Here is an 11889-nt window from a genome sequence, read left to right as displayed (position 1 = left end):
TAAATACAAAGAAATATATTTTATTACAGCTTAACATAGTACAATGGATATGAGACCAAAAGCCTTGAATACAGAAAACATATCAATTGTAATTATATTTTTGAATTTCCATGGAATTTCCATTGCATGGTAATATAATAATATTATGATATTAGATAACATGTAAACATTCTTTAATTTGTACAATCTACTCTGTAGTGGGCAAAACACATTTTAATACTTTATAATATGTCCTGTTGATAAGATATTGTTAATTCTATACACATGATTAGTAGATGTTAGAAAAAAAGTACAAGATGAAAATTAGTTCATATGGTTAGTTTCAATATATGATGCCCATGTCACAAAGATAAATAAATTATTTTGCATCTCTTTCTTAACCATCAATATTGTGTCTTAATAAGAGAAGTAATGTCTGGAGACACACTTGTGTCATGCGTGTGTGATAAGCTGATCACTTTTATCCCAAATCAATTCAGATTTTAATAAATTGATATTCATCCATTTGTTACAAGATATACAAAGATGTATGGCTTGTTTATAAAAAACAAAACTATCCAAAATATTTGGATAAACGTAATAATTAAATAGAATTAATATAGTAGGCCTCACTATAAAGCATTTCTCTTAACCTATTATACAGTTAACGTTTTTCTCTGTTTCTACTGATGTATTGACATTACAGTTAGACACTTTACATTTAGCAGATAACACTGTTTTGCAGCTTATATTATGCAGACAATAATATTTAATTCACGTCCTCCTTTGTCAGTGGATATGTCAATGTGCACATCTCCTTCTGACACCCAGTTTTGTCCTTACCATCAATTAGGACTATTGGAAATGTCAAATGGAATTTAATGATGGCACTTACAGAATCAAACACCTAAAGAAAAGAGAATAAAGATTTAAGTTATTCATGGGTTGAATAAATCACACCAACCAGTAATTTATGTATTATGCTAGTAAGGATTTTTTGTGAATCCTTTTGGGATTTATCAACTTCCTATGCTGACTAAAGAAAAACAAATTCTTGGTAAAATTGTCAAAGATTCTTGTTTTATGATAATTGATATTTAGATGATATGTAGGCTAGCAAGATAAAGTGTTACTTAACAACATTAAAAGGTTTATCTAAATTACAAATTATTATTATGAATCAATATTACTTAATTATGAATACTTATTTTTTAAACTCATACTTACATCATTTCTCCACAGTCCTGTTCCAAGAGCATACCTTTGTTTGTCTCTTATATATCTGATTTTAATGTTGTACACTTTGTTTCTGTAAAACACCACTAGGACATAAGGTTCATCAGTAATGTTCTTTGAACAGTCCCGAACTAAGAATGCTCCATCCTGTTTAAAAATAAATATTCAAATACTTTAGTATATGACTAAAAGGTGCATTCTAACTCTGACACAAATAAAGTAACACCACTGTACTATGCTGTTAAATTTTTGCCGGGACAAGTTTAAATTTAAATTCATTCATTTAATTTAAATTTAGTTTTAATTAAAATTCTGTTATAGACATTAATTTATTACAGAACAACCATATATGCTGTTTCTAATTAAATTTAAATTTAAAGTTATCTTTGATAATGTGAATTTTCCCTGTAGCAGAAAGACTTATTTCTACTTTAAGAATCAAGTGTTATTAAAGATATGTAGTAATCTTTCTATTGGCCTTGACAAAGCACCTTGGGCCTCTGTGTAATAAAAATGAAGCTAAAAGAGATCACTCTTTTAATCAGTCTAAATCACAAACAGGGTTACTGTAAAGCTACAGTATATTTATCACAGGTTACTGTCCATCACCCACAACATGACTAACCAATGAAGAAGCTACTCATCTAATGACATCCTGACCAATTGCCAACTGTGATTTTCTGCTTAAATGGGAATGGACAACTCATTTTTGGGTTTACTTAACTCTTCACTCTATATAACCTGGTAATCTAACTTCCTGAACAATGTGACTGCAAGCACTCTGAATCAGGACTTTTAACATTTTTTAGGATGCCAGGCCAACAGAGAGTCAGTTAATTCTGTCCAGGGCATTCGTTCTGACTTATTTTCACCTGATCAATAGAAATAAATACAGCTGGAGTCTTTTTGTCGACATCCTGATTATCCAAGTATATTCAGTGATAAGCTATAGCCAGGGTGAACTGACTTTCCTATGCATCTTACTTGTGACTGGACCCAAGCAGACACAAGATCTGTACATTTGTTCAAGAGCTATCCTATGCAACACTAGGCAAAGCTTCCCCCTCTGTCTATGCCACTGGAACATTTCCAGCACAAAGCAAGCAGCTGACAGATTGAATCTTGGCAAGAACCCTGCCCAGCTCAGTGTTCAGCAGAAAGTCCAAAACTCACCGAGAAAAGCTTGGCCAACAGATCTTTGACTGTAAAATCTTTTGATTCATATAACAATTCTCGAACTTAAACTATCATTTCAAATGAGTTTGATAATGTTTAGTTCATGATAATGGATGCATATTTACTTGTTTTTGAATATATACAGTACTGATGTACTGTATGGGGAAAAAGAAACGCAACATTTTCTGGAATGAGAATACTATAGTTATAGTTATAGTATATATAACTATATAGTTATAGTTATAGCTTATCTACTTTCACAAAAAGTTGTCAATTTGTTTTAAGCCCTCTGACCAGCAATACAGCTTGTGCAGTGAGGCACTGCAACTTGCCAATCACACGAAAGCTTGTTAGGTGCACTTTTACCCAATGAGGTCCAGGTGGAAAATGCCTGGTCACCTTTAAAATGGCCTTAATTCAAAGATAAGGTCACTGGAAGGGAAAGGCTACACTTAGTCAGCTTTCTGTGCATTCCATAATGCCTAGAATGTCATCAGAAGCAAAAGAGAGGGCCATTGGCATACTGCAGGCAGGCATGTCATGTGCCAGTGTTGCCAGATACTGTGGGGTAAGTTGCTCCACTGTGTCCCAACTGCAGAGAAGGTTTCAGCAGACCGTCAGGACAGATGACCATTCAAGATCAGTTTGCCTTCGAGTGACTACACCAGAGCAGGACCGACATGTCAAACTGGTCCGTCTAACAGATCTTTTCAGATCTGCCACCCACGCTGCTGCTGAAACTGCTGGCAGACACAATGCCCTCATTAGTGACATAACAGTTAGGCTCCATGCTGCTGGCCTTAGAGCAAGGTGACCTGTCTGAGGCCCTCTGCTCACACCTCCTAAATGTCACAACCACCTGGCTTGGGCCAGACAGAGGCTTTGATGGACTTGTCAGCAGTGGCATCAGGTCCTCATCATGGATGAGTCACTCTTCAGCCTGTTCCATTCAGACAGGAGGGCTAGAGCGTGGAAGAGGAGGAGGTGATACGTTTCTTTTTTCCGTCAGTATATAAATGTGATTAACTATATGAGACAGATATACCAAAAAGGTCAACAAAAGCATACTATAGGCAATATATTTTATCTCTGATGTTACTAATCTTTGTCTTTGTAATCCTTGAGTGAATGATCAACCATTTGTATCATAGAAGATAAATTCACAAATATATTCTAATTCAATTATATTCTATTACTTTTGTTGTTGTTACTCTTGTTGGTTTGCTACAGTATGTATGTTTCGGTGTTGCATCAATAACTTGCATAACATCTGTCTGAGACTAAATTGTGTTTGGTTCCTAACAATTATTAAAGCACTTTTGCAATATGCAATTAAGAATTATTTCAGTAAATTAAAACACGCATATCACTACAACATGTTTAAATATATATAGTTGCAGTTACTCTGGGGTAACCTGGAGACTGTCTCAACTGTCTTGTGGTTGTGTTTTTTTGTCATGTTTTTACAATGGCACATAGCTCCACACAAATACTAGCATACTAATCACAGCTGCCATGTGAAACACAAATAAGAAACACCTGTGAATGATGAAGTGTTACATTATAAGTGTGTTTCAGACAAAACAAGGAATAACATTTAAAACATAAAAAAATAATACATATAAAATATAACAAGAAACCTCAGCTTATATTATACTGAAACTACATTACTATTTGTGAAAAAAATAATTAGCTCATACCCACTGCAGTTCACTGCTCAAGGAACATTGTTTTTTTTACTGTATTTGTCAAAGATTCTTAGACAAATTTCAAAAGGTATCAAATTGATTGTAGAATGCAATTTCAAGTTTCAAGTGAAACTTTTCATGTGACAAACTGGAGGAACCCAGTAATAATATGGACCTTTTTTTTAAATCTGTGTGTTAAGGTCTGGATGTGTTCCGAGTTTTGACCCGTACAGTTTGATCAGAGTTTTAAAAATGTAATTTGTTTATATGGTATTTAGAGTGTGCTACTGGAAAATTCTTAAAGTTGTTTTCTGTGGAATGTGTTCAGAGTAAGACATTTTCTTCAAAGCAGTAAGAAGAACAAGAAAATTAGAAAGCTTTAAAGCACATGAGAATATTTGGACCATCTAGCTCATTGTTGGTTTGTATATTATTAAACTAATGATTTTATAAATGTGTTTATATTGAATTACCAGTGAATCATTGACAAGGTTGTTAGTTTGTTCTGTTCTAATAATTGTAGGGTATGGAACCTGAGGCATTTCATTCCATGGGCTGTGTGCCAACCAACCAAGTTGTGTTGGGAATGTGGATTCACTGGAGGCAATTGAAATCTTGTTGGGTTTCATGGGTCATTCAGTAAATGACAAGCTGAAACACTTAAAGAACATAAACGTATAAAAAAAAAACAAATGAGAGGAATCCATTTGGTCTGTCTACTGTAGCTTGTCTTGCTAATTGATCCAAGGATCTCATTCCACCGTTTTTTTAAAGAAACCGTCGTATCGACTTACCACATCACACCATCACACGAACCTTTGAGTACAGAAGTGAATCCAGTTGTTGGTTTAAATTGAATATTTACACTTGTGAAGACATTCACTATGTTGACTAATGCATAATTAGATTAGGTGATAATCTAATTTAAGACTGTAAATTATTGTGTTTGATTGGTTCTTTAAAGTCATGAAGCACTTTCACAATTACTGTCACAATTTCTGATTGTAAAAGCAAATTAAAACTCCCAATCTCCTGCAACATAAACACCTATGTGCTTTCATAAGTAGTTACTTCAAGCTCAGTGCTTCCTATTTTGTATTTCTTAATATTTTTTGTTACCTGTATGTAATACTCTGCACTTGTCTACTTACCACTTGTCACTTACCAGGTGCCCACTGTTAAATGTTTTCTCAATATTTTGATTTCCATTTGCTGTTTCCAAAGTGTTTGCTAATCCTGTTTTGGCATTATCTATAACTTTGACTATACCATAATCTAGATTGATATAGATTAAAATTAGCAGAAAAAATGAATAATTTAAAATAAAAGTGAAAATATTTTACCATTTGCGTAGCATACAAGGCATTTTCTGCTTCATATCGATCACAAGCCCCAATGTACCATTTATAGTCATTTAAGTTCTGAAAAAAAAGTAGCCAAATAAATGGAAAACATACATATAAAAGCAAAACATTTTTTAACAAATTATTTGTTATTGTTCTAAATCAGTATTGAATCTTTTTCAATAATACTGTGTGAAGAATATACAGTAACTTCCCCAAGACATGTGCTTTCAGAGAAGATATATTTATGTTACTAAATTTGCTATTTGTGTTTTGGTACTAATAAAAACTAAAAGTTGATATGATATGTATATATCTCTTTTTTAATGCAGGATAGATCTTAAAGTTTGGCATTCAGAACTTGAAATCCCAGCTGGTACCTGAGATGTAGCACAAAAAAATATGAAGCTACTGAGATATGATTAATACATGATACGAATAGCCATTGATATTGGACGATAAGTCGACTATATTTTGTGGTTTATTTCACATCCCCTATATACTGTATTCCATGTTCTTGCAGGAGTAAATTTTATCAAAGAAAACAGTGAATATTTACACCTAGTTTTTCTGCTTCTTCTCACAGTAATAATAGAAAAGGCTGAAGTGAAAGTATGACATGTATACAGTATGTGAAGGTATGACAGGATGTATATGCAGTAGTTTTCTCAGATAAATTATGGACAGCAGCAGCTAATCAAGAGAATCACAATTAACAGACCTACACTTTGTTTCAAATAATTGGTAATTCTATATGTCTTTAAATGGTAATTGTATCTATGATTTAAAGTTATCAAGACATCCAAAATGTTTCTTTTGAAAATTCTTTCACAGAAGTGGCCAAATACAGTTCTAAAAATGTACATATATTGAGACTGTAACATGAAAATAAAAAAATACAGCGTTTGGTAATACACTATAGAGGGTTAACTGTACCGGTGATGTTTTCCTTGCTAAATCCCTGGGTGTCTCCAAACCATGGTCTTCCCAAGTGGGTCTGTGCTTTTTCATGTCTTTTTTAACTGGTGGCCATTCATGGTTGTATTTTGGCATTTGACTTGGCATTACAGCTGTGAAATATTGAATAAAATAAAACAGGTACATGTCAATGACTTTTCATTGGAGTATACAGACCTCAATAAGTGAATGTAATGTATAGGGCATACAGTATACATCATAAAATATGTATCATATTCCTTGAGGTGCCACAATGGACTTTAATACTTCCATCATGTGATAAGACATACAGTCAACTGGTTTTCTGCTGCAGAGAGGAGAGGGGACTTTTGACAGGTCTACCAACTGATACGCAAATTAAAAGTTTTAACTCGGGCAGTTTCACATTTTTTAAACAGCCCTATTAATATTTTTGAAGGGAACAGTTTTTTTCTGCTTTTCTACAATCATTTAATTAGTTTAAATGATGAACAAATGCAAAAGCAAAACATAAGTTTTATTATCCCCAATTTTGATCCCTATCTTGGACCTAAAATGGAAGTGTCTAACCTCCTAATGTATTTTAACAATTCTATTTTTGAAAACACAATGACAAGTACTAAATCGAAGACAAACAACAGAGCTTTCATACACAAAAAATATAAAGTTTTTAAGAAAAAGCATCTGACTATGTTTTTGCCTTAGTAAACCTTAACCTATCCAGCCTTCTCTCCTTAAGATTCATTTCAGTGAATGAACACAGCCAGGATTGACCTATTGGTCCCTCTATTTTTAAAATGTCTCATTTTTAAAATGGTACATCGTGATTACAAATGTCAATGTGTGAGCAACGTGGAGGTGTGTGAAACTTGGTAACCATGAGCATGACAACTAGTATCTAAACTATAACAAAATATATTATTACTGTACTACATATACACTAATATTATCCATAGCATATAGGGGTGTCTCAGGATCTAAGACACAATGGCAATAATTCAGAACTGAGATGTTTGCTGAGTTGTAGGGGTCTGAGACATATTGATCACAGAAATCTCTGGTTTACCTTAGTTAAAGGTAACTTAATTAAGTTCTTGGTACATCATTAAGAATCTTCAACAGTCCAGGAAAACAGGATAAAAGGACAGGTATAGAAGGGGAAGAACACAGAGAAGAGAAAAAAGGAAGACGTGTGAGGCAAGAGGGCCTTGTTCAGATCAACCTTAAATATCAGATTCTAGTTAAATATTTGAATCTTAAGAGAATGTGCCATTTTGTTGCTTTTAGGCAACTCTGACTTCCTGTATAAAGAATTCCTAGTTTAAAAATGTTCTCTCTTGGTTAGTGGATGCATTTTTGGAATACAGACATGGGTTCCATTTGCTTTCTAGCATTTGGAATTATATCTAGAGCGATTTAACTCTAGATTTAAGATAAGGTTACATTCTGTTTAGTTTAGAAAGCAGGTTTATCTCTCTTGTGTTCTATGTTATATTGGATCCTTGAATACTTGGTGGCGGTCTGGGGTTTTTCGGTTTGGTCAGGACATAGGCCTCTGAGATGCCTCTTTTGAAACTAGAGTAACTTGCATGTTCTATGTTGGGTTATATGTTGTTTAGGCTTAGTGTCATTATTAATAAATATTAGTTTATCCCCAGTCTGTGTCTGATTTATTTATCCTGTGCCAACGAACAAAGATCTCAAGTTGACATGTCAGCCACTCGGGTATATTCTTGGCATATCTTTTACAATTTGGAGATTGTTGATTATCCTGCTTTGTCAATTTTCGGCATTCTCTAATTTTTGTAACACCCTTTTTTGTAACAATATTATATATATTAAAAATTAAGGGGAAATGTGATTAACTTCCTAGTAAGCTAGTTGTTCTTCATTTGCAATGGCATAACAACATGTCTGCCACAACTCATACTGTAAGTGTTGCTACTTACTTGTAAGTGTTGTAAGTCTTGCTACTGTACAGTTGCTAGTGTAAGAGTTAACCAAAGATAAACAAAGATGTTTTTTCCCGGACACCTGGTCGAACCCATCTTATACGACATAAGATCATCACGGAATCAGGGAAGAAGGTAAGGAACCCCCGTATCGAGTACCAGAAGCCAAAAGGAAATTGATTAAAGAAGAGGTGGGAAAAATGCAGGAGATGGGAATAATCAAGGAATCCCATAGTGAGTGGGCTAGCCCGATAGTGCTGATCCCCAAGCTGGATGGAACTATTCGATTTTGCAACAATTTCAAAAGGTTAAATGAGATCTCGCTGTTTGATGCATACCCCATGCCCCGTATAGATGAACTAATCGAGCGATTAGGTAACGCCCGATACATCAGCACCCTTGATCTACGAAGGGATATTGGCAAGTGCCGCTGGCCGAAGAAGATAAAGCCAAAACCACTTTTGCCACACCTGAGGGACGACAGATGCAGTCATTCAAAATGAGCGGTAAAAACCCGCGGTACAGTAACCAACCCGCAGGGCACCGTAGGGCACCGCAGGGCAAGTGATTGGCTGGCCAAAATGACCGACAGGGGCACTCGTGGTGCATTGGTTGGTAGTGAAAAGATTTAATCATTTAATGTCTTTACTGTGCACATTTCAATCCGCTTAGTTTTGAATATTTATATGGAATTTTACCACTAAAGGGAAATTTTAGTAGCTGAGCATAAAAAGAAGAGGAGCATAACGCATCTGAAGGTCATAAACGATATTAATTTTGGAACATAAACATACAGTATATAGCTGGTCTTGGTACTTTAAAGAAAAAAATACACACCAGTATTCCATTTCTCCCTAAACATTTTAAGCTTCGAAGTCTTTAACTAACGTGATACCGGAGTCAACAAGCATACTTTTAGAATTTGATTAAAAGGGAATATAATATGGAATCGCGTATCTAAAGAATTTAATAACGGTATGATTATATTCGTGTACTGCGACAGGGCTGTGTAGGGCTGTTTCGCCTGCCTGTTCATGCGAGCTGTCTTGTAGCCTACTGGTCTAGGTGCGTGACTACCAACTGACAGGTTGTGTGTTTGAATCCAGCTGGTGCTGGACTTTTCTTTTAACAAACATTTCTTCGAAAAAATAGAATAGCGATATTATGGACAATCAATTGACTTTTATATTTCAAAATATCGCAACATGATCGATATTTGCGATATTTTGAACATATCTTCCCTTCTGACAGCGGTTCCTGCTTCTATTGTGTGTGTGTGTGCAACAGAGTAAATTTTTATAGAGAAATGGAGGCTGGACAGTATGCGTTACAATATAAACATTTATATTGATTTAAATCGTGTTCTGATTTAAATCGCAAACGCGTGTTTAATTATGTGTTTTTTAATCATAATCAGGCTAATGCATTTCTACATTTTCTGGATGAACCAGCTTAGAGGTTCATACAGAAAGACAGGTTGTGTTTAAATTGAGTGTAAGGTAATTTATGCTTCTAAAGTCATGGTCAGCATTTATTATTGTACTGTGCTGTAAACTTTTTCTGTGCCTAGTCACATTATTTTATAGCGTTTTTATTGTGTTATTAAATCCGGTGGCGCTGTGTGTTAGTTTCCTGACTCCCATGTCACATGGTCTGTGATTGAATCCCATGGAACTATGACTTTATTTTTTAACAAACATTTCTTTGAAAAAATGAAACGTTTCCCTTGGTCAGAGATTAAATAAAACCTCACTCGCACCAAACAAATTTATATTTCTAAATATCACAAAATGCGTTCATTGTCTTCCAATCGAGTCGAGTTGACATTGGAAGCCTGCCACACCCGGACTGTTAAACCAACGCATTAGCACGTCAAAGCCCATTGAGGGTATTGAGCCAGTATTGGCTTTAGTATTCCCCCCCTCTCCCCTCAATTCAATTCAATTCAAGGTGTTTTATTTGCATGACAGATGGGTACAAGCAGTGTTGGGTATGTATATTGTAACACTTATGGCAGACAGGCACTGTGTAAGAGCCAGCGCACCAGAGCAGCGCACCGAGGGAGCATCCGGCATTTATAACTTAGTTTTTAAAATTAGTCAAGCAATATGAAGCATCTCCTTTTACTTTTAAGTCCCTTAAATACATTGAGCACAGCTTTCTCACCACTTAAGATTGCTTTTGATACCATCCTTACACAAAGCAGAAGGGAGATCTTAGTGCCTGAGCATAAAAAGAATAGGAGCATACTGCAACGCGTGTGAAGTCCATAAACGATATTAATTTTGGAACTTAAACATACAGTATATGGCTGGTCTCGGTATTTTAAAGAAAACATACACACCAGTATTCCATTTCTCCCTAAACATTTTAAGCATCGAAGTCTTTAACTAACGCGATACCGGAGTCAACAAGCATACTTTTAGAATTTGATTAAAAGGGAATATAATATGGAATCGCGTATCTCAAGAAATTAATAACGATATAATTATATTCATGTTGCAAAAGAACTGCAACGGACATAAAAACTCCCTTGCTTTTAACAGAGCGTTCCATAATTTCTAACTACGAAAATGCCAGGTGAAAGGATTTGTAAACATATTTTGTTAAAGCAAGTCAGTTTTTTCCGCAACACATAAAAGACATTTTTCCAAGAAAGTTTAGCCTTTGTCACTAATGAAACCACTAAATAAAGACATAAATATAGAAATCTTAAGATTTGTTTTATTTAATGTTGGTAGCAGGATGAACTGTCAGAGTGTATATTTTGTTGCAGAGTTGCTGCAAGATGTTAACGGTGAAAAAGGTATTTAGAAATGAGTTATTTCAAGATGAAAATTTTCAGAATAATTGCAAATCTAGCAGGATAGAGAAAGCACAGAAAACTGGCAGTTAGATTGATCAGATTAGTATGAAAAGTCATTTAGCAAAGGGAATGAGAAGAGTGACAAACTAGTATACTTTAGATCTTTTTTTCTGAACCAGGGAAAATCTGATCATGTTTCCCTATAACAATAATAAAAAACTTTATTTGATATATCACCATTAAAGGTGGCATCTCAAAGCAATACAGTAGATGTAAAAACAGATAAAAGGACCACAGATTACAAAGTAAATGCATATAAGAAAGACAAGCAGTTAGAGGTGATACCAAAATTAGAAAATGAAGCAGATACAGACACTAAGTCTTCTGAAAAGAAAGGTTCTGAGGTTAGATTTAAACTGGCCCTGGTGTGTGTGTGTTTGTGTCTGTCTGTCCTGTGATGGACTGGCGCTATGTCCAGGGTGTATTCTGCCTTGTGTCCGTCGCTTACTGGGATAGGCTCCAAATCCTCTGTACTGGATAAAGAGATTAGAAATGGATGGAAGTAAAGTCACTGTGTGGATGGAACTATACACAGTGTTAGAAACCCACTATGAAATGGCAGCATCTCACTGAGAATAAAACATTTTATAGTGCTTTCTTAAGGAAACAGCCTTTCCACCTCTCTTGCACATCAGTATCCATACCTAGTTATTTAAAGAAATTGCCTCTAATTATAAACATCTTAATATGCTGGCTCTGTGGATCCGCATCAG

The 11889-nt window shown here is 34.9% G+C and overlaps 1 protein-coding gene across 7 annotated transcripts in view; it reads right to left on the bottom strand.

Moving 5' to 3' along the window:
* Positions 1–11889, bottom strand: part of clnk (cytokine-dependent hematopoietic cell linker) — an 81441-nt gene continuing 69552 nt past the window's right edge. For all 7 annotated transcript variants that reach the window (XM_088628481.1, XM_088628498.1, XM_088628490.1 and 4 more), the window contains 4 exons: positions 6359–6492; positions 5423–5500; positions 1207–1362; positions 1–886 (listed from right to left, as the gene is read on the bottom strand). In XM_088628481.1, coding sequence (XP_088484607.1) covers positions 749–886; positions 1207–1362; positions 5423–5500; positions 6359–6492 — 506 coding nt within the window. In that variant the 3' untranslated portion in view covers positions 1–748. The remainder of the gene's footprint in view (positions 887–1206; positions 1363–5422; positions 5501–6358; positions 6493–11889) is intronic.

The sequence above is a fragment of the Lepisosteus platostomus genome, chromosome 1 (genome assembly GCF_059453375.1).
Source record: "Lepisosteus platostomus isolate fLepPlt1 chromosome 1, fLepPlt1.hap1, whole genome shotgun sequence".
NCBI lineage: Eukaryota > Metazoa > Chordata > Actinopteri > Semionotiformes > Lepisosteidae > Lepisosteus > Lepisosteus platostomus.
Note: the sequence above shows the minus strand (reverse complement) of the source record. Positions and strands in the feature narration are given on the sequence as shown.